The 24,491-nt window shown below is 35.9% G+C and overlaps 1 protein-coding gene across 1 annotated transcript in view; it reads left to right on the top strand.

Annotated features, from left to right (window-relative positions):
• The window catches only part of ITPRID2 (ITPR interacting domain containing 2), a 40,042-nt gene extending 21,295 nt beyond the window's left edge, over nt 1-18,747 (top strand). The window contains 7 exon segments of the mRNA XM_069068598.1: nt 1-809; nt 1,957-2,037; nt 2,147-2,274; nt 2,660-2,810; nt 6,511-6,972; nt 16,293-16,416; nt 17,562-18,747. The exon segment at nt 1-809 is cut by the window's left edge and continues 12 nt beyond it. Coding sequence (XP_068924699.1) covers nt 1-809; nt 1,957-2,037; nt 2,147-2,274; nt 2,660-2,810; nt 6,511-6,972; nt 16,293-16,397 — 1,736 coding nt within the window. The 3' untranslated portion in view covers nt 16,398-16,416; nt 17,562-18,747.
• Nucleotides 18,748-24,491: the final 5,744 nt, after the last annotated feature.

The raw sequence follows: 24,491 nt of genomic DNA on the forward strand, positions 1-24,491 counted from the left end.
CAACACACCACATTCTGAAATCATTGGCTTCTATTGAGGGCAAATGTGATCATCTGAGCTCTGAAAAAACCATTGACTCTCCTTCTTCAATTGATAGAGTTAATGTGGCTTTACAAAGGGCTCAAATGAAAGTTTGTAATCTCTCTGATCCCAGAGTAGGGCGTAGCCTGATAAAATCCAAAGATTTGTTAAAACAAAAGTACCTATTTGCAAAGTCTGGGTATCCCCTAAGAAGATCTCAGTCTTTACCTACCACCTTACTGAATCCTGTAACAGTTGTATCTTCTGTAAATGTCCGATTGTCTCCAGGAAAAGAGACTAGGTGTAGTCCACCTTCATTCACCTTTAAATATACACCTGAAGAGGAACAAGAATTAGAAAATGAGGCAGTTGAACAAGATGGCAATTCTCTAGTTAAATCCACACTCTTCATCTCTCCATCTGTGAAAAAAGAAACTTCACAGTGTGAGATCAATAAGTTGATGGAGGAATCAAATCATAGTAGGACTCGTAACCGTTTACATGTCCCAGCCCCAATCTCACAGTCCACCTGTTCACTTCATTCTGTCCATTCTGACTGGCAAGAAAGGCCCCTGTGTGAACACATGAGAACACTTAGTACACACAGTGTTCCAAACATGTCGGCTGCCTCCTGTTGTGCCATAGGCCCTCCTTTGGGTTGCCCATATTCACACAGACCTAGTAACTACTCTTATCGTTCATGTTCTGTAAATCCTCCTTCTGCTATTGAAATGCAGTTACGGAGAGTACTACATGACATCAGAAATTCACTGCAGAATCTTTCTCAGGTAAAGAAAAAAGTTTGTTTTAAATTTGAATTTTTAAAAATGTGTTATCTTAGGTCTTATTTGTACTCACCAAATAGTGTTTACAAAATATTGAAAGTACATAGCATATAATCAGCTGTACAATAATATATTGATAATTCAACAGATGTTTATTAAGTACCTACTGCATCCCAGATACTGTGCTGGAAAAAGAAAAACAAAAGAGCTAGTGGCCTCAAGGATCTCACTTTCTTTTGAGGGAAAATAAAATTTGCATAGAGAAATACAAAGTAATTTCAGAGAAGAGCCCTAGTAGCTACTTGGGGGATCAGGAAAGGCTTCTTGTACAAGGTGCCACTTGAGCTATGCTTTGAGGAATTTTGAATTCTAAGAGACAAGGGTAGTAGAAGACAGCCTGAACAAAGGCAGATATCCAGGACTGTTGGGTATGAAGACCACAGATTGTATTTATTGGAATGTAGAGTGAAGGAGGGAGAGTAATGTGAAATCAGTCCAGACAGATATCTGGAACCAGATAGTGAAGGACTTCCAGTGTCAAATGGAAGAGTTCGTATTTTATAATATAAGCAATAGGGAGCCATTGAGGTTTCATAGTCAGAGGAGTGACATGGTCAGATCTGTACTTTGGGAATATCAGTTATGTGTAGAACTTAGATTAGAAGGGTATGAACCTGGAGGCAGTTGTAAAATTTCAGGCAACAGGTGATGTGAGATATTATTGATAATACTCAAAAAGAAAACTAAAAGGATGGATAGCTACATTTGTTTTCCCCATCTGTAAAATGGAAATATGAATATTGTGTTGCCAAACTCAGAGTTGTATTAAGTAAAGTGCTTTGTAATTAGCTAAGTGGCATGCAAATGGAAACCATGATTAATATCCATAATTTTTTTTTCTATGATTTTGAGTAAGTTATGTGCTTGGAAGATTTTGGCTTTGTTATTAGGTCAACCAACTCTTAGCTCCTGTTTAAAAGTTTAATTTTAAATTAATTTAAAATTTTATTTGCTATACCAAAGCAAAATAGGAATAAGGTAAATAGTGGAGATCTCAGACTTTTGCCTTTATTTATAGTCCTTTAGAGATGTTTTAAGTATTAGGAGATAAAGGAATTTAAAATTTAATAAGTCATTTTATTTTGTGTAGTATCCATTGATGAGAGGACATGATCTTGCTGCTGCTGCCCCATATTCTACTCAGAGATCATCTATTCTACCTCTTTATGAAGTAAGTTTATAACTTTAAATTATTCTGAGTTCTTAAAAATATGTATATTTTACATAGTTTGGAAGTGAAATGTAAGCCAAAATATTACAGCAAAACAATTTTATTTCAGAATACTTTTCAGGAATTACAAGTAATGAGACGAAGTCTGAATTTGTTCAGGACACAAATGATGGATTTAGAACTGGCGATGTTACGTCAACAAACCATGGTTTACCATCACATGACTGAAGAAGAGAGGTAAAAAAGACTGTGTTGTCTTCTCTTAATCATTTAATTAGATTTTTTTTGGTTGTAAAAACAATTGCCAAAATGATGCAAACTGTTTGCTTATTTTGCTTAGCAAGATATATTTTATTTCCTGGGTGAAATGGAGAATAGAAAGAGACTAAACATCTCTCCCTTTTATATTAGGTGTCTTTTTGTTTCATTTAGTTACATATAAACTTGAGGTTTTATTGAGAAAGTGAAGAAAGCATTTCAGTTTTTCTAGCCACCATTCCTTGCAGAGCTTAGAATTTTTAGAATCCACTGTTAGCTCTTTCTAATTGTTGTTTGTCTACTTTTTTCATAATGCTGAAACCTACCTTTCATTCACACTTTTCCATATGATTAAAAATGTTAGATATGAAGTTGATCAACTGCAGAGTTTGAGGAATTCGGTCAGAATGGAACTTCAGGAATTAGAACTGCAGCTGGAGGAGCGTTTACTTGGTCTGGAAGAGCAGCTTCGTACTCTGCATGTCTCTTCACCTTATCGTTCTCCAACACTCATGGTGTGTATAACAAAGTGATTAGTTGTATATCTGCAAATGAGTGTTTTTCTTTTTCTTGTATGGGATGGATTTCAACGCATATTTCAGAGTAAATAATGAATTAAAAGGAAATAATATGGTAGCAGGAGAAACCTGCATTATTGTTAAATGATGTTTGCTGTAGTTCTTATTAGAATGTAGGCAGTAAGAAGATCTCAAAATTTAGTTGATATAAAAGCTTTATTTGTTCTGTTTTTTAAAAAATATTTATTTTAACATTCTTTTTAAAATTTTGAATTTCAAATTCTCTCCTTCCCTTCCACCACTCTCCTACCCACTGAGAAGGCAAGCAGTATATCAGAACATGTTTCCATATTAGCTATATCGCAAAAGAAAAAAAAGGCAAGAAAATTATGCTTCAATTTGCATCAGAGTTCATCAGTTCTCTCTCTGGAGGTGAATAGAATTTTTCATCATGAGTTCTGTGGATTTGTCTTGGATTATTGATCATAGGAGCCAAGCTTTTCACAACTGATCATCCTTTTCTTCTCACTTTACTTTGCATCAAATAATTTTTACTGAAACTACCCCCCTCATCATTTCTTATAGCCCAGTAGAAAATTGTATGCCACAGCTTGTTCAGTCATTCCCCAATTGATGAATATTCCCTCAATTTCCAATTTTTTGCCACCTCAAAAGGAGCTACTATAAATATTTTTGATTATATGTGACCTTTTTCTTTAATATCTTTGAGGTTCAGACCTAGTAGTGGTACTGCTTGGTCAGAGGGTAATGCATAGTTTTATTGCCCTTTGGACATAGTTATAAATTGTTCTTCGGAATGTTTGGACCAATTCACAACTCCACCAACAGTTTATTAGTATACCCATTTTCCCTCATCCTCTCCAACATTTGTCATTTCTTATAGCTATGAGATTCTACCTCAGAGTTATTTTAAATTGCATATCTCTAATCAGTAGTGATTTAGAGCATTTTTTCATGACTTAGATACCTTTGCTTTCTTCTTCTGAAAACTACCTGTTCATATTTTTTGGCCATTTATCAGTTGGGGAATAGCTCTTGTTTTTATACATTTGACTCAGTTCCCTACACATTTGAGAAATGAGACCTTTATCAGAGAAACTTGCTGTAAAAATTTTTATGTGACTTCATCGTTTGTGTTACCTTTTAGAAAAATATAATTTCCCTGGTCATTTCATTTAATTAGATCTCTTTTTGCTTTTGCTTTGTGTGAAATCATGATTGCTACTCCTGCCTTTTTTTACTTCAAGCAAAGCATAATTAATTGTGCTCCAGCCCTTTATTTTAACTCTGTATGTCTTTCTGTTTCAGATGTATCTCTTGCAAACAACATATTGCTGGATTCTGGTTTCTAATCCATTCTGCTATCTGCTTCCATTTTAATGTGAGCTCTTGACATTCACATTCACAGTTTATAATTGCCAACTGTGTATTTCCCTCTGTCCTATTTTCTTCTGTTTATCCTTCTCTCTCGTTATCATGTCTCTCCTCAAATATTTATTTTGCTTCTGACTACTGCCTCTTTTAATCCTCCTTTTTTCATCCCCCTCTTTCTCTTTTTCTCTTATCCCATTTTCATTTTCCCTGTGTTGGGTAAGATAAATTTCTATACCCAACTGAGGTGGTGTGTTCTAGGGAGGAGTATGGTCACAATTCTCTTGGTCTTTACCCAGGAAGGGTCCTTTTTCTCCTACAAGTGCTACCTCTCTTCTCGCCTTGGAACTGAGGACAGAGCTCTTGCTCCCTTTACTGACCACAAGCACTCCTTTCTGCCCTGGAACTGTGGCAGTAGAGTTGCCAGTCAGTGCTAGCTGCACCTAATACCAGCAAAGGACTTCTCTCTCCCCACCCCCCACCCTCCAATCTCTTACTTACTGGATGTCTGATCTCCTTAGGATCTCTTAACTTAGAGCTCCCATAGCTGCTACTGCTGCTGACTTTGCTGCCTCAAAGACCCACGGCTGTTGCTGGTGGCGATGCCTTCTGTACTCTGGCCTGGTCCACACTCTGGTGTTACAGACCTCTCTTGCCAACCTCCTAAGTTTAATTACCCTGACCTTTTGCCTCAGCCACTCCAAAATTTGATTTGATCTGTTTTTTTTTAAGTTGTTTGGAAGGGAATGTTGAGAGACTTCAGCTGGGTTGCTGCCTCTGACCTGCCATCTTGGTTCTGCCCTTCTATTTTTTTTCCAACAAAATCAGAATGGAGAGTATTAGGGAGGAGGAATGTTAGTATTAAGTGAAAAGTCAAGTTTTAAGTTCAGAAAAAATAAATTCATTATATCTAAGTTCCCTTTCTTTCATATAACATTGACTATTTTACCAATATTAATTTTGTTTTCCTTTCCTTATTTTGCATCTGTGCAAGATTCCAGTCAGTTGAAGTTTTAGGTTGAACATTTTCAGAAGGAATGCACAAATAAAAGAGTGGTGAAAGAAATGGACTTTGATTTTCTACCTCTGTCCATATTTCTGAATATCCTTGTGCAATTTGAGTCTTTAAAATTTCCCCCTTTCCAACAACCATAATGTACTTATGTGTGTTGTGCTAAAATAAATAACTTTTCATTATGAGTATATTACTTTAACTAGCAGTATACTAAAATTAAGTAGAGCAGAAGAATGTAGGATTAGAACTGTTAATGTATTTTATGTAAATCTCTCAACACCCATAAATTGATTTTTTGCAAGTCTGTGACAAAATAGAATCATAATGGTTGTGTTATAATATTATTTTGATAACAGCTATTAAATAAAAGACATTCCTATTCAATAAATTCCAGAAAAATTGAAAGTGTCTTCTGTTACACATGTAGGCTTCTCCAAATAGTACTCAAGCAATTACTTTTAGTACTGTATAGGAATATTTGAATAAAAAAAAATTTTTTTTTTACTCTTCTAGGGAATGTATGGAAGTAGAAGTGCTGATAACTTGTCATGCCCTTCTCCATTGAATGTAATGGAACCAGTAAGACTTTCTGCTTTTAAATCATTGGGGAAGGGAATGATACAAGATGATAGCATTTCATAAACATAGACCCTGCTTAGTGTAGATGTAGTATATTCAACTATATAGAATTTAGGCAAGTTAGAAAATTGCCTGGATTATAAATTTGACATTCTGAAAGTCCTGTACAGCTTTGGTTCTTCAGAAAAGCTATTTAGTTAACCATAGTGATTTCTCTTAATGGCCCAAAGAATAAAATGTATCATCAAAGGTGCCTAACATACTTTTAAGGAATTTACATTTTCAGACTCAATACTCTTTATCTTTTAACAGTAATAAAATTCAGAAAGTTATTGAGTCCTCGAAATACATTCTGACTTTTCTTTTGAAGTTCATTAAATTACTTGAAATCACTTTGAGTAGAGAAAGCATTTTTAATAATCAATTTTTAAAAGTTAAATTTCAGGATTTCTTTTTTATAACAGTAAAGTTAAAACATTGCAATTCATTGATCACTTTTAATATTTATGCCATATTTTGCAAAGTATTTAAGTTTTACTTGTTCATATAACAAAGGCAATGTTCATAATGACTAAATGATGAAGTGGTATCTGTATATATGATGGTTTTTTTTTTAATATAGCACTTGCTGGGAATTTGTTTCTTTAGGTTGGGAATCATTGTTTTCTTTTCTCTTAAGAGAATACAATAACTCATTCTCTGATTTTCTAGGTCACTGAACTGATGCAAGAGCAGTCGTATTTGAAGTCTGAATTGGGGCTAGGGCTTGGAGAGCTGGGTTTTGAAATTCCTCCTGCAGAAAGTTCAGAATCTGTTTTCTCTCAAGCCACGTCAGATTCTTCCTCTGTGTGTTCTGGTCCCTCTCGTGCAAATAGAAGAGCTGGAGTAGTCTCCACCGACTCAGTTGGCAAGGCCAAGACCCATTTGTCAAGCAAGAAGGTATTTCGAGCTTCTGTGGCCTTAACACCAACTGCTCCTTCTAGAATGGGCTCAGTGCAGACCCCTCCAGTTCCTGAAAATTCTGAGGAAATTGGAGTAGTTGAGGAAGCTATAGAGTCTGTGGAACCTAAATCTGAAATGGAACAAAAACTTGAAAATATGCCATTACTGCCAACTTCTGAGGAAAGTCAGAAAAGTGTGGAGCATGATGAGTTACAGCAAGTCATACGGGAGGTGAGTAAATTACATTTTAATTGGTTTAAATGGGTGACTTGTAAGGATAAGAGATTTTATTTAGACTTAGCTCGCTGATTTAAGAAATACTTCTGACTTCCCATGTTGATAGAATTTTCAGAAGATCTTTTATCCAAGTTGTATACTCAATAAGTGATCCTTCATTCCTATTGCCTCTTGGATCAAATATAAATTCCTCTGACTTTTAAAGCCTTTACAGCTTGGTGCCAACCTATCTGCCAAGACCTATTATACATTGCCAAATTGTTTTTCTTGCTGTTCCTTACACAACTCTATTTCCTGTCTCTATGCCTTTGCACTCATTTTCCCCTATGCCTAGAATTTACTGCCACCTTTCTTCTATTTCTTAGACTCTTTTGTGTCCTTTAAGGCTCATCTTAAGCACCACTTTCTGTAGGAAACTTTTCTAGATTCTCACCTGACCTCCCATGATTCCTCCAAACTCCTGTGTTGTATCCCCCAGTAGAATGTAGCCTCATTGAGGGCAAGAACTATTTAACTTTTTGTCTTATATCCCCACTAACTAGTAAAGTAATTGGCATGTATTTGGAATTTGATAAATACTTATTGGTTGATTAGTATCTGTTAAACCAAATCTATAATGGGAAAGAAGTTCATGAACTTTGAAAGTACAATATAGTATGGTGCCAGGGATAAATTTCCCAGCACAATGTAGGAGTTTGTGGACTAATATTGAGAGGAAAACTACTTTTCTTCATGTATTTCTTCATTTGTGGTAGATCATCATAATTTTTTTTTACTTCAGTAACTTGAACTAACATGATTAAAATAAAGGGAATAGATATCTTTGTGTGTATATACTTACATATATACACATATACATACACGTGTATTTAGATAAATAGAGTAAGGAATGGAAAGAAATCTGCTCTATTTAGTTTATTTTTGCAGGTGGGAAATGGTGTGGAGAGAAAGTTAACAGCTGAATGACAGTGGAGAGCAGAAAGAAATATGAATAATATGATGTTTGGATTATGTTTTGGATTTAATCCAAAAAATTGCATTAAATTTGGGTTCGTGTTGGAAAGGGAATTTTTTTAGCTGGGAAGAATCACAAAATTTAGTGTATTTTTGACAGTGTAGTTAGTAGAACTATAGGAGTGTGTATCACTTGAAAGAAGACTCTCTGAAGATAGACAACTGTTCTGATGGCTTCAATCCTTTCTTGACTTAATGATCATCTTTGCAGTCCACCATTTCCCTTTATTCAGTATTTTCAGTATTTTATAGTATATTATTTTATTTTATATTTATTTATATATAATTATATATTATATATATAATTATATATACTGTGTTTCCCCGATAATAAGACCTATCCCGAAAATAAGCCCTCCCCTTACTGTGTAAGATTCCTCTAAAATAAGCCCTCCCCCGAAAATAAGCCCTATTGAGATTGCTACTGTAGTGAAGGTGATCCCCTGCGCTACACGCTACATTACGGTACCCTCTGTATGCACCGTCTCCCCCCCACCCCGTGAAACGCACGCCGCGCTCCGAGCTGCATACAATCAGAGCTGCAGCAGTGAGCACGTCATCCTGTTCTTCCCCAGTGATTTGCTTATTGAATAAAGGTACATTTTTTTGTTCACATTTACCTGTTTATTAAAATTGCTGTCAATGTTCATTAAAATAAGCCCTCCCCTGAAAATAAGCCCTCTGGTGTTTTTCTGTCCAAAAAAATAATAAGACAGTGTCTTATTATCAGGGAAACACGGTAATATATAAATATATTATATATAAATAATATATATTATTTATATTTATAAATATATATTTATTTTATAGTATATTATTCAGTATTCCCAATATTCACTATAAGGCTTTAAGAACTTCCTATTTGTTGGAAAAGAAGGTTCATAAAATCTGAAGGTTAGAAGCAACCCAAACACAGCCCATACAAGTACAAGATTCCTAAGGTCTGTCCTTCACTTTGATGACCTATTGTGAGAGCAAAACCCATTATCAAGAGGTAGCCCTTAACGGTTTTAGGTAGCTCTCATCGTCAATAATTTTTTTTTTCATTAAACCCAATCTAAATCTACGTCTTGTCTCTAATTTGTTTGCTCTGTCCAGAAAGATCAAGTCTAATCCCTCTTCTACCTTACATCCCCTCATATGAAGAGGTGGTTTTCATGTCCTCTTTGAATTCTTCAGGCTGAACATCCCCAGTTCCTTCAGCCAGTTCTTATGTGGTCTTCTAATTGGTCAGTCTTCTAGCTCCTTTCCAATTCACCTTCTATGTAGCTGCCACAAAATGTGTATCTGGCTGTATGCTTCCATACTTAACAACTTCTCAATGTCTTCTTCCCTTAATCTGGCATGTAAGAACATATACGTTATGATACCTCTGTGCTTCACAGTCATGTTTCATACTGCCTTTCATACATATTATTCCATCCAAATGTTCCATTCACATGGGACTGCTTGATATTCCTGAAACTTATTATTCAATTTCTTACTTAAGAATTCACATTATCTCAACCTCATAGCTAGAATCCATTCTTTCTTCATCTTTTCCTTTCTGAATCCTTGCCTTCTGTCAAGTCTTAGCCTAAGTACCACCTTCCTTGCCAGGAAAGTAAGAAGCCTTCCTGATACTCTTACTCAGTTTTCCTTCCAAAAGGAAAGGATGGGGGCAGGGGGAAGAGGGGAGGTGAATCTTGGAGTACCATAGGTTCTTCAGCTTCTCAAGTTTTTTTTTTTAAAGCAATCGAGGTTAAGTAACTTGCTCAAGGTTACACTCCAGTTATTTCTGGGTGTGGTGCTAAGTATATGAGCCCGGATTTGAACGCCAGGTCATCCCAACACTGGAGCCGGTGCTCTTACTCACTGAGCCACCTGGCCGCCCCTTCAGCTTCTCTACATACATGACCAAGTCAAATCACTTAACCTCTCAGTGCCCTAGGAAAATCTCCAAAAAACTAACTACAGGTAACTTGTTACTCTGTATTGGTGAAGGGATTTTCAACACTTGGAAGTTCTCTACACTAAATCATAGATCTTTAGCAATGACAAAAAACCAAAAACAAACCAATAAAAATAATGTATCTGTATATCTGTTAAGTATCTCCTTCTCTAATCCTTGTTAAAAAGTTTTTGAGAGCAAGAATTGTTTTTCATTTTGCCCTTGTATTCCCAATGCCTTTCACAGAGGTGTCCAATAAGTGTTTAAAGTGAATTGAATCTCTATAACCTATAGATCAAATTTTGGGAGAGAAAAAAATGTTGATGTTAAATGCATTTCTTTAGTAGAATTCAACCTTAGTGACAGAACACTTAAAGTACAGTATTGCTTTTTAACAGTTCTCTTGATAGCCTTGTTCAGTCACTAGACCTTTAGCTGATTTAAATTTTATCCTTTTCTGTTGTTTTATGTGACCTTATGTTGTGAAGGAAGAAGGTAGACTGCCCTTAGGATGTGTTTGGGTAGATTATAATGTACGTGAGCAATGGCCTATAACTGTTTACTGCTATTAAAAAATACAAAGCTGCTTACCAGAATAGCTGAATATGTTCCCACAGAAACTAATTCAACAATGTTAAATGTCAAATGCCGAACAAGTAGTTGCATTGTTTTATGAGAATTCTTCCTTGCCTCATTGAAATATTGATGCTTTGGTTTATCGCTTTTAAGTTTTTTCTTAAACATAAACTTTGCCAATATAATTTTAAATAGCAGGTGTTTTACTTAGCTTTATTGTAATTTCTTTCTGATATGAAAAAGGCAACTTTTTCCCATGGAAAGATTGTTGAAATGGAATGATCCATAACTATGTAAGTAATGAGTTTTTTTCCTTTAAATCCAACTTGACAGTATTCTGGCCTAGGATTTAGTCATAGGTTTCAGTCTTAGTGGATAGATGTGTTTATACATACCAGATTGCTACTAAGATGGATTTTACCATCTCTTCCAGCAATCAGATGTTGTCGCCCACTTTTAGGGGAGTTTGCTGCCACCTAAGTAGAGAACGCTAGATTATTCTAAACACCATAGGGTGTAAGGTTTATAGAGGTATTTCCATATGAACTTACACTTGCAACACTGAACTGTGTCTGTCTATTATATTACCTTTCCCATCACTTCATTAAATCGAATCTTGTCCTTTATTAACTGGATGTATTCCAAAATTAACAGTATCCTATCATTCCTTCTTGGACCTCATGCTCATTTTTACCTCCATTGCCAGTATTCCTCAATCCTCCATTATACATCTTATCACCCTTCTTGAATGCTTTGTTATCCAGATTATCTGGGTAAAACCTCTTTCTCTACTTGCATTGTGTGGAACATTGCATTTTCTTCCAATTTATCCCAATAAGCGTGTTCTTTCCTTCCTTTTTTAATTTCTTTTTATTATGCCTTGTTTACCCTTCTTTTATTGTGAGCACTCTAATTTCCTAACCCTAATTCTTACCTCTTCCTCTTTCCCTTGCTGTAACTGAAATATTACTCTCCAAAATTATGTGCTTTGCCCTTTCCCATGGAAGCCTCACTTCCCACTCCCCTCAATTCAGTGGGTAAAGTGAAGAGATCATATCCTTGCTTGTCAGTATTTCTAGGCCATTTATTCTCTATCCTTTTTGCAACTTAAGAGAGAGAAAATCTGTACCATTCTGTTATTAGCTACTTTTAACTAACTCAAGATTTGCTGACTTTAGCATTTGACTTAGCCTTTCTCCTTGCCTTATATTCTGGTCTTTCCACACTGCCCCATGGCCCCTGCATTTACTTGATTTGTTAGCTTCTTAAGGACAGGTACCATGTGTTACTTAATATAGTGGTATACTCTACAGCATCTATTACCATGCTCTACACATAGCAGGGGCTCAATTTATTGGAGTGAGTAGAGTAAAAATAAACTTGCTATGAAGAAAATTGTATTCTCATAATTAATTAGTCCATTGTAGCAATACCATTACTGATTAAACATTTCATTTATTTCATGCTCTTTCATTGGAATATCCCAGATACTGGGGGTTGGGGGAAGGGGAGGAAAGGGAAAGGCGGATGTCTAGATTTGTCAGTTCATTGGTAAAGGGAATTCAGGGTGAGTAACAATGTCTGTCTACCAATGAAAATCAGCAGCTGTTTTGGAGTGTATTAGAGAACTACCTGGAGCACTGAGAATGTAATGACTTGCTCAGGATCACACAGCCAGTATGTGTATCAGAGGAAGGACTTAAACTTCAGTTATATATGTGGTTTCTTACCCATTAGAATGTAAGGTCCTTGAGAGCAAGAAACATTTTTGTTTTTTTCTTTCAGTTTTTAGTGCTTAGAGTCACAGTGTCTGGCATGATTGGCCTTTATTTAGCAATATGCTATAGTCTCTCTTCAGCAACTGTCTCAGTAATAACCCTCATAATATTACCTTTCCTAATATTTCCTAACTAATGTTTCCTAACTAAAACATCAAATAAGTTAGAAATGTGAACATTGTCATGTAGGACAAGATTAACTCTGGAAGAAGTTTGTTAGTGTAGTTTCTCTATGCTTTGCACTGAACTTGGATTTTATAAAAGGTTTCCCACTTTATTTCATTATCTTGTTTGTCTCTTTGAATTCTTTAAGAATTCCATTTTCACTACTCATATTTTCCTTTTAATTTATTGATCATGCATTTTAAACTATTCTACGGGGTGTTGCAGTTATACTTTCTCATTTCTGGGAGTGTAGTTGTTAATTACAGTATTATTCCTTTCCTCTGGAGGTTTTTTCTTACTTTTTTAAACCTATAGAGTTTATTTTATTAGGGCTTGTTTTTAAGATACAGCCTCTATATTACTAGGATGGTGTAGGGTTTACTATAAACACTCAGGAAAGACTTGTTGATTGAGTAGTAAAATGTTCATTAATATTGAAAAATAGCAAAGGTTATAAAAGAGGCATTGAGACTGGGAGAGAAACAGTGTTCATAGAAACTTTAATTACACCATTTTCCTTGTGTATATCTTTAGCTAATTAAGAATTCTAGGCTTTACAGCAGTTTCATCTAACAGTGATTCATTAAAGAAAATAATTCTGAAATGCTCTTATTCTTGTCACAAGATCTGTGTTACTGCTTAACGTTTAGGAATAGGAAAGGGAATAAAAACATGGGTATGTTTCTTAATGTAATGTGATACAGATGATTATTTCTTCAGTTAACTTTAACAGCAGTAACTAGTAAGTTTTGCTGAGTTTATGTAATATATTTCCACTTGACATAATAGAGATAGATGAAATACCATTTCTGGATGTTCTTCAATTAAATTGTGTTCAGGATGTACTTAGGAACGTTTTAGGAAATGGATGGGACTAACAGGAAAGCATAGAAAGTAGAATTTTTAAAAGCTAGTGGAGAGTATCTTAAGTGCTAATTTGGGAAGGCATTATCAGTTTATTTTAGGAAGTACACATTTAAAGCTTTTTCCAAGGGGCCTATTTGGAGGTGATGCTATATAATTGTAAAGAAAGGGTTGGATAAACATACCCAGTGTCTGACCATCTGAAGAAGGAAACACTGATAGAATTGCTATTTTTCTTGGGTATACCATACACCTACCAAGAATAAAATAGCATTTCTGTGGTACCCTGAAGGGGAAAAAAAGAAAAATATGGAAATGATTCTAAAAACAATTTCTCCCTTTAAAAAGATAGATGGTAAATTACAGTAAAGGAATATTCTTTTTAGGTACTTAGTTTTCGTTAGGAACAAACATTACATTTATGTCATTTTGGTACTAATAGTGGCTATTTATCAGATATTTGTTATTTCACTTATATAGCTATGAACATTTAAAACCATAAAGAGACAGAAGATACCTTAAGAAAAATATAAAAGTAGATTTATTCTTTTAATTTATTTTTCATTGTCATGTATCCTGAGAAAAGCTGTTGATGTTCACTTAAAAAAGAAAAGTGATGTTATGTTGTATCCTTTTCTTTCTATAAACTAATGATTTTGCTGAATAATCTAATACTTTTGTTATAGGCTTATCATTAGGTTGATTTAAGGTCACTTCGTTTAGTTCAATTATATAAGCATGTATTAAGCACCTACTGTGATTTCTACAAATCAGTCCCTATCCTCAAGGAATTCAGATTCTTCCAGGTGAAAAACAATGTGTACAAGTAAATACAAAATGATTTCAGTGAGGGAGGCAGCACTAACTCAGCACATCAGCTAAGGCCTCTTGTAGGAGGAAGTGTCTGGAGCTGAGCCTTGAGAGATAAGAATTCCAAGAAGCAAAGATCAGGAGAAAGTATTCTAGCTATGGGGGAGAATTGTGCAGAGCCACAGAGATAAGAGATGGAATGTAGATGGCCAGTTTGACCTGGAAAAGTAAGGTAGAGCCAGATTAAGAAGGGCATTAAATGCCAAACAAAGGAGTTCATATTTTAATTTTGAAGCAGTAGGAAGCTGCTGAAACTTTTTGAGCAAGTCAATGACCCCTTCCTTTAGGAACATAAATTTGGTAGCTGTGTGAAGGATGGATTGAAGAAGAAAAGAGTCTAGAGGCAGGGAAACTAATATGCTGGTGCAAAATGTAATTGAGGGTCCAAATTTGTGGTGCAAATATAAGTGGATGGTTGAGATAGGTCATTTCACTTCTCTGAGCCTCAGATTCTTCATTTGGTGAAGGAGTTGGACTATATGACATCAAAGATCCTTTCCAAATATGCATTTGTGATCCTTTGTGGTGGAGGTAGAATGGGTGAGACTTGAAATGAGAGATGAGAGAAAGTGAAGAATGAAAGATAACAGGATTTTGAACCTGAGTGACTGGAAGGATGGGAGTGCCCTGGGTTGAGAAATAGGAAATTTTGGGAAAGGAGTCAATTTAGAGGAAAAGATAATTAGATCTATTTTGTACATAGCAAGTTTAAGATGTTTGTGGGACATTTATGTGGAAATGTTTCCAGTAGTCACTGCCTCTCAGAAGAGAGACTAGCTTTGTAGATTTAAAAACCCATATGGGGCTGATAAACTCACCAGAGGAGGGTATAGGGAAGAGGCCAGAGCTCAGGGCTGCCTCTGCTGATGAGAGGTGATGGTTGACAGCAGTCTATGGGTAATGATCCAGCAGGAGAGAATTCCACGGATTTGTGAATGCACTTATTAGCACAGTGCCTGGTATATACAGTAGGTTCTATTTAAATGGTTTTTTCCCCTTCCTTTCCCTTAAGAAGGTAACCAGAAAAGAACAGTGTCAGTAAAGCTCTGAAAGGCAAGGTTACCCAGGAGAGAGAAGATGGTGGTCAGAAATGTCGGTGTTTCAGAGGTCTAACCAGAAGGGTTGAGATTAATGAAGATAGAGAAAAGTCCATGGGGTTTTACATTTAAAAGATCAATAGTAAACTTGAAAAGGATGATTTCTGCCCAGTGGTAGAGTCAGAAGCCATATGCACTGAAAAATGTTTGTAGTATAAAGCAGATGCAGATACATCTTTTCCTAAGAGTGAAAGGGAGAAGGGATAATATGATGAAGGGATGGCAGGGTCGATTTTTTCTTTTAGGATGGGTAAGGTCTAAGCAAATTCTGTAGGCAGCAGGAAGATAGAGTTTATTAAAGAGACAAGTTTTCAACAGATATAGGATAAAGGACAGAAGTACAGGGGACTGGCCTTTGAAAGGCAGATTACAGATGTGACATCTAGAATGAGAGAGTTGAGTACAGAGAGGGAATTCATAAACGATTGCTTCTATTTTTTCAGTAAAATATTAAGAAGAGGCCCTTTGCTAAGAGGGAAAGAATGATGTCAGTGACGTAAGAGAAAGTTTGGAACAGACTTTGGTGTGGGAGAATGCCATAGAGAATCAGTCAGGTTCTAGGATAGGTTATCCTTTAAAACCTGGGTGATATTCCAATTGTAACTTGGATTTTCAAGGGCCTTTAAATCTTTGCTTTGAAGATTTAAAGTTGAAAAAAGTTAATAAAAGAACCTTACTCAGTAAATAGAAATTCTTGCTATTTTGTCTATCCATTGTTAGTTTTTAACAGTTTCAAATGAAATTTCACGTGCAAAGAATTTGTTCTATTCACTAATAAATGCTAGACAAAAATACTTCTATAATACAAAATTTGTATCAGTCATCTTATCCAATGTATTTATATTTTATATTGATTTCTGATAGGTGCTGTGAATGAAAAGAGAACCCTACATTTTGTGCTTTGTACAATATTTAACAAACCTTATTAAATGTATGTTAAATACAGTTCCTAATCTTTGTAGGTTATTTAAAACTTGAATTTTCTCTAATCCTTCCCACACCCTTTCTTTCTCATTTTAGATTAAAGAATCTATTGCTGGGGAAATCAGACGTGAAATTGTCAGTGGACTTTTAGCAGCAGTATCTTCCTCAAGTAGGACTGCTAATTCTAGACAAGATAAATAGCGATAAATGGGTATTACAGGTATGTTTTCTAAATTTGCTGCATAGACCTCAACACAAATTAAAGCACTGGAAAGCAGCTACTATTTTCATAGTAATTAAGACGTTTGGTAGGAAATTTTTATTTCTTTTTATCTAACAATAAGAGGTAACAGAAATTATCTGGAAGCCTTTGCAAATCAACTATAATGAACTTAAAGGGACTAGCCAGATTCTTTTGTTTTGTAATAACAGTTTTGTTATATTGACTTATTGCTTGAAGTGAATGACTTTCACATTTTGGCCTCTGATAGGGTGGTGTGGTAATTATATGTGCTCTAATAGGATTTCAGTTCTGAAGTTTATTTGGAGAATAAACAGAAATACATTCTAAATGTCTTTTCAATTACAATTTTTAGAGCCCTGTTTTGTACATTTATATCCAGACATACTGGAATTTGTCAGAAAGTATATTATTCTGCAAACATATGGACATTTAATAATTTATTGATAAAGACCTATGTTTTTTCACTATAATGTTGACAGTGTAGAAAAATATGACACTAGCTAATTTGACTCCTTCACCCCTACCTTCCCCCAACATGCACATACACTATATGAATATATTGTGATAGAGGCAGATCATAGGGTGGTTGGTAAGAGTGCTGGGCTTGGAAGCAGCAAGACCTGTTTTTATATCCTACCTCTCACACTTACTAACCTGTGATCCTGGATAAATTTTTAATCTCTCTGTGCCTCAGGCAGTCAGCTAGGATCTAGCTACTAAATCATAGAAATCATGGGCAATTGAAATATATGTAAGTGATGGGTTCTCATACATCTTTCACATGTTCACTGATAACACTTGTGAAAAAAGTCTTTCTAATGACAATTTGAAAAGAGCTTAGTGACTTAGAGAAAATGAGAGGAATTACTATTTTGACAAATATAAATATGGTTCTGTTATATATTTAGATGAAGTCTAAATCATATTTTATTTTTAGAAACCATATTACAGTAGTAAAGTGATTACAACTAATCAATTATTTATAGATATTTAAATCCTTGAGCTCAGAGTAATACCACTTCAAAGGAATATTTTTCCTAGTGGTTAATGATTCTTAAATATTAATATTTGAGGAAAATAATAATATTCTCTCTTCCCCTTCTCCTTTTTCCCCCCCAAAGGTTGATGTGGACCAGATTAACTATGGACTTTTGGGATTATGATGGTGTACACTGGTGGAGGTGTCAAGTTTTCTTTTACTTGTACTTCAGGAGACACTATTGCTGCTGAGATGGGCTACTGTATACAATGTACAATGTTTATTTCTTCTATGCATATCTTTTATTTTTTTAACCATACATAGAAATTTAGGCACTTTGTAGAATTTATGGCTTTTCTAAACTATCAAGACTCTGACAATTTAAAAAAAAAACCTAATATTTATTTGTATGTCTATTTTTCATTCGTTTCCCTGTGTAGAATTATATTTTCAAACTTGAAGACTTCCAGACTTAACAGACTCATAAATAACATATTTCTTTTGTCTAGCTTCTTAAAACACTGACCTCTGTGAGGTATTTACTGTGCAATAACTGATTCATTTTTGAGAGCTTGAAACAACCAATGATTTTTTTCCCACTGCTGTTACTTATTGCCACTCCCAAGAAGAAGGAAATATTCTTTTGTAAAAATTGCTATGAATTCTTGGGGAAGTTACCAGTAACAGTGTGTTTAGAATTAATGAAATAACCTAAAACTACTTAAAGTTCTTACACTGTAAGCCTTATCTCTGCACAAAACAATTAAACCTAATTTTTTTACGCTTACATAGTATTCTTTTCTAAAATATGCCTTATTTTAAACACTATGCATTTTTGCATTGGCCATAGTATTGTATTATATTAAGAAAGGTTTCCTTTTCTTTGTCTCAGACAAAATTAATCAATGTCAAAATAATGGAACTCGTGACATGAAATACATAGAAATGGATGGAGAAACAGTTGTTTTGTGGAAAAATGAAAGTAAATTTAGATTTTTTTTCTGCCCCACAAATTATTTTATTTCAGTTTTTATCATCAAAAACATATTCCATTGGGGGGAAAAATGAAATAAAAGGGGTTACTGTTTGGTTTTGCATGTGGTCAAATAGATGTGTAAAGTAGCATGTGAACATTGTTGGAATTCTCCTGTGTTTATAACTTCCAACTTCTATTAATTTTTGAGTTTAAATTCTTAATAAAAATTGCTGAAGTAATAATATTCTTTAAAAAAAAAAGTGTATCTAAAAGGTTTATAAATGTTTGGATTATCACACAGGCTGATTTCTTAAAAAAAATATTAAAACAATAAAGTATTTATTTTGCCTAATTTTTTGTTATTTGTTTTCCTAAAACTACAACTTTATGAATTTAGGTTGGTTATGAAAGGTAATTTCCTGACTAGATGTAAATAATTTACTCTTCAGCAGAGCAGAACATTTCTTAAAGCAAAGTTTAGGAAGAGACCACCCTGGAGGGAACACCACACACTATCTGCTTTCTTTAGGCTCACCCAGCTATTCTGTCTCTGATGATAACCATCTGAGCCTAAAAATTTCTTCTTTTAGAAGACTGTTATCACAGCTAGAAAGAAACGTTCAAAGTTTAATTATTTTTTAGGTTGTTTGACCTCTCAATTATTGATTCTACACACATCCAACTCACAATAAACTTTTTTCCTTTTTGTGTTATTGATGTTTCTTTTCACAACATAGTCTTTTCCCAGTATATCTTCTTTTATAATAAAGAAAAGTATCAGTCAAAACTAATTGTCAAAATAACCTAGTGTTATAGAGTATCCATGGTTCTACAATATAAATTTAAGAACCTTAATAATGATAAAGCCCTATGAAAGAGTTTAAAAGCTTAATTTTTAATGTTCATTTCTTCCAAACCTATACACAGATAAATATGCATGGATCAATGATAGAAAATGGGAAAAAATAGTTCCAAGAATGTTCAGTCCTATCTAGTGGTCAGTTGTATACAAACAACTTTTTTCCTCAAGAGCATATTTCATTAAATAATAACAGAGTTGAGGGTTTCCACAACACACTTCAGAACTTTCTAATGGATTTTTTTTATTGCTCCACTACTAGATGTTTCAGGGGCTACCTAAAAGTTCAAGGCATGATTTCTGTCTTCAGATAGTTCATAGTCTAGTTGGAGAGGCAGAGGCAGTATATGTGTGCAGAAAAAAAGGAGCACTATGAAGCCGTATATCAGTACCAAATGAAGTGGTATAGACAAAGCTGTAGGAGTTGGAAAGAGAAATAATTTAGGCTGGAAGTTGTTGGGTGAGGTTTTGCTAAGGATGTGAGATTCACTTTGGGTTAGGCTAGATTAAATAAAGCATTTGTTATGAGTTTATTTTGTGTCTGACAATGTGCTAAAGTTTGGAAATACAAAGTCCCTGTCCTCAAAGAGCTTATATGTGGAGTGGGTGGCAGGGAAGATAACACATAAAAGGGGTGGAGGAGGGTGGACAGTGAAGAAGGCAGTGAGAGTGAACTGAGTTTGGATTCTTCCTCAAGTGGAAATTCTGGGGATGAATCCACAAAGTATGGTGGAGGAAGGCAGCAGGGCTGAAGGTGTCTGGAGCATGAGAAGGCTACTGGGAAAAAAAGACAGGAAAAAAGTAGTCTACAGAGTCAAAAGATAAGCCAGAAAAGTGTTGAAAGATAGATAAACTTCATATAGTCAGAAAGTAGCAAGGAGCTCATTTTTAACAAAGGATATAAAGACAGGAAATTGCAAGGTGTAGTTTTGGAGACAAGCAATCCAATGTGTATGAAGGAAGTGATAGTGTGTGGTTTAGAGCGGGTGGTCTGACTGGAGAGCTGGGGCTAAGTTGTGGAAAGCCTTGAGTGTTAGAGTAAGAAACTTTAATCTTGTAGACATTAGGGAGCCATTGAAAGTTTTTAGGGAAACAGAAATGTGTCATCAAAATGGTTTCAAGACGAATAGTCTGATGATGTGTAGGATAGAATGGCTACAGAGAGACTGAGGTGTCCAATTGGGAAACTAGTAGTAGTTTATTTTTTAGGTGATAAAAGTCTAGGTGCTAGAAATGAGGATAGACTGGAATAGATAAAAGAATGGGTTAGGGTTAGATGGGAAAGAATGAGATTTGGTGACCGACTAGATAATGAGGGACAAAGGAGAGGAGCAGCCTTCCCTCTTCCTCATAAAACTGGGGGAATAAAGCCACATGTCTCAGAAATGTGCTGGACATATTTCCAGGAGTAACACACCTAGTTATTCAGCAGTAGGGACCAGAGTAATATGTCACGCATATGAAGACATAGCTTTTGTGTTCTAATGGCATTCAAAATATATGTGGTTAGGATTCTATATCCCATTTGCCCAGCTTTCTCTTATCTGTAATTACATATGAATAGTCATATAAATTGGATTCTATACCTTATCATTTTGTGGGATATATTGTTATTTAGTCATTTTTCAGTTATGCCCGACTCTGTGACGCCATTTGGGGTTTTCTTGGTGAGGATACTGGAGTGCTTTGCCATTTCCTTCATCAATTCCTAATACAGATGAGGAAAGCAAGGCAAAGAGGGTTAAGTGACTTGCCCAGAGTCACACAGCCAGTAAGAATTCAGGGAATGGAGAGAGAGAGTGTGTGTGTGTTTATTATACCCTAGATAGAGACCACCAGTAATGAACAAACATTTACTAAGGGCCAGGAATTATGCTAAGCATTGAGAATACAAACCAAAAACAAAAGAAAACTAAATACTCTCCTTATCACTTGATTGAGAAATGACATACCATTATGAGCAAAGAGCTGGCCTTGAAGTCAGGTGACCTGGACAGAAGTCCTGCTGCTGACACATTCTGGCTGTGTAGTTAGATGGAACAATGAGTGAGTAGAGTGCCAGACTGAGAGTCTGGAAGACTAGTGTTCAAATCCCAACTCAGTACCAGCTATGTGATTTTGGACAAGTTATTTAACCTCTGTCAGCCTCAGTTTCCTCATTTGTAAAGTAGGAGTACTAATGTCACCTGCTTCCCAAGATTCTTGTGAAGATCAAATGAAATGGTGAAGAACTTAGCAAACCTTAAAAGTGTGATATTAATGCTACCTATTATTATCTGAGTGACTTCAGGCAAGACAGTCTGACCTGGATAGATTCTGCCAGCTCCAGAGGATTCTGACTGACCTCGGGAGGACTTGGGTTCCCCTTCCTGTCAGTGAGAATAACCTCTACTGCAAGAAATTCCACTTCCTACCAGTTGGCTCATACTTAGAAACTCAAGAACTCTTGACATCTCAAACTCACAAGGCTGACCACCAAGGTTAGGACTATCCAGCTCAGGATTGCCCACCCAGAGGAAGAAAAAGGGAAATAAAAATTTTCCAAGTCAAAGACTCCCCTCGGCTCCCTATTTACCATGTGTACAAAGTAGTAGTTTATTCAAGGGGAGAGGATTTTTGCCTGCATCCCTCAGGGGTCTTTAAGGATCCTTCCCTGGAATTTTCAGAGAGAGTTATTGTTCACATTTAGAGGGTAAGCATGAAAACTTTAAACCTATGCAGGACTCCTACCTGTCTTCAGGAAATTAATTGTGGTGAAATGGGCACATTTGCCACATCCCTAATTCCAAAACTGTCTCTGGCCTCCTGCGGATAATTAAACATTCTACTTTGAAGTGCTTCCCTCAATTTGTCTTGTACCATGGAAACAACAAACTCCATGCGGCAAAATTCTGCTTGGTTTCTCACAGCGCCAAATTAAAAAGAAAAGCAAAGAGTTCCTTGAGCACTGTGGTTAAATTAGATAATCCTAATTACCCAGGTTTACAATCCAGGAGTCAACCTTGCCTCTTTCTTCACTCACTACCTCCCCCCCTTTGATGTGTTGTCAAATCCCATCAATTCTATTTTCACAACATTTCTTGTATCATTCTTCCTTTTTTTCTGACATTGTCACTACCCTGGTGCAGGCCCTCATTACCCGCCACAGGCATGGACTATTGAAATAGTTTGTGGCTGGTCTCTCTGCCTAAAGTGTCTGTCCACTCCAGTTCATCTTCCCATCAGCTGCCAAAGTGATCTTCCTAGTGTTCAGGTCTGGCCATATAATCTCCCTACTCAAATAACTACAATCATTCCTATTCAAATCCCAGCCTTAAATATAAAATCCTCTGTTTGGAACTGAAAGCCTTTCATGTCCTAATCCCTTCCTACCTTTCCAGTCTTCTCAATCTTGTTCCCCCTCTACCCAGTCTACTGTGCTGTGACATCGGCCTCATGGCTGTGCCTTCCACAAATCACCTCATCTCTCCTAGCATTTCTACCACCCTGCCCTCAGACCTGGAATGCTCTCTCTTCTCATCTGCGCCTTCCAGCTTTCCTGACTTTCTTCAAGTCTTCAGCATAAATCTTGTCTTCTCCCAGAAGCCTTCAGATTTCCTCTGCCATTTGTACCATAGATAGGTACATAGATAGCTGTTTGCTTAGCCTCTCTCCTAATGGACCATGAACTCCTTAAGGGCAAGGAAGATGTTTTTTGCCTTGTTTTGGATTTCTGGGGCCTAACACTATGTTTGGCCCCTTGTAAGCCCCTAATAAATGCTTATTGATTGTTAACTGACTGAAGTCCAGGGGCGCTGCCCCAATTTATGTTCTGCTTTATTGGTATTTCAAAGAAGTGATTTCAAACCAAACTGCTCTTTCTCCATTCACACACAGATATGACTCACTGGGGGGGAACCTTCTTTCTGTAGTCCTTCTAGAGGCTACATCACCAACCATGGGGTGATGGGTATCCTTAGCAATAGAAAGACATCCCTTCCTCTCTGAGGCCAAGATCCCTCCTTCTTCTCAATTGATCCTTTTCCAGTTTTGGGGAAATCTCTTTCAATCCCCAAAATTCATTTCCTCTTGGCTGCTTTGAAAATAAACTGAATTCTGAGAATATCCTCTAGAGACTGGAAAATTAAATAACCCAGGGACAACATAGCTAATGGGCCCAAAAGACAATTTGCAGCAATCATCTTAAATAGTTCTTGAGGACTCAGAATGTATTCAGATCGGTTTGTTCGTAATGTTCAAAGGCAGTTTTCTCTCTAATTTCCCTGGGATGGAGGACACCTCATGATAAACAACCACTATCTCTAGATGCATCACTAAAGCACCACCAGAAGTATGTATGCAAGGCCTGTTTGGGTTCATCCTACTCTGCATTGTCTCTGCCCATATATCATAATCAACTAGATTATCCTGTTCCACTACTGTAGGACTACACCAGCTGTTCTGGGCTGTGCTTGCCTCAGACCAGTTTCTTAGTAATTTACTACTAATATTGAAACAATAATAAAAAGAGTGTTAGGTGGCCCAGTGCCTATAGTGGCCAGTCTGGAGTCAAGAAAATTCATCTTCCTGAGTTCAAATCTGGCCTCAGACACTTACTAGCTGTGTGACCCTAGGAAAGTCACTTAACCCTGTTTGCCTCAGTTTCCTCTTCTGTAAAATGAGCTGGAGTTGGAAATGGCAAACCACTCCAGTATCTCTGCCAATAAAACCCCAGATGGAATCATGGAGAGTCAGACACTCCTGATAAGGATTAAACAACAATAATTAATAATATTAACAATTATGATAGCTGGCATTTACATAGTATAGTACTTTAATGTTTGCAAATGCTTTACAAATACATCATTTTTATTTTCATGACTCTGGGAAGTAGGTGATATTATTATCTTCATTTTACAGATGAGGAAACTAAGGCATACGACCCTTGAGGGATTTGCCACAACAAGGGAGTGTCTGAGGCTGAATTTGAAATAAGGTCTCCCTGACACTGAGTCACATAGTTGCCTAATGCAGTGAGATACTCACCATTTATAACTCAACAGTCAATAAATAGAATTTTATTTAGGCAGAGCAGAAGAATATTCAATAAAGGTATACATTGAAGACACCTGAGGTTGATCCAGTTGAACAAAGCTCCCTTATCTGGATTGTCTATTGTGGCTTATACAACCATCAGAGAGTGCCTGGAATCAATCCTAGCTGCCTCATTCAGAGCTAAGAAGTGATGTTTATAATCT

Source organism: Petaurus breviceps, unplaced genomic scaffold (assembly GCF_028583685.1).
Source record: "Petaurus breviceps papuanus isolate PSGF00001 unplaced genomic scaffold, PetGlider_PUasm1.0 90763, whole genome shotgun sequence".
Taxonomy (NCBI): Eukaryota; Metazoa; Chordata; class Mammalia; order Diprotodontia; family Petauridae; genus Petaurus; species Petaurus breviceps.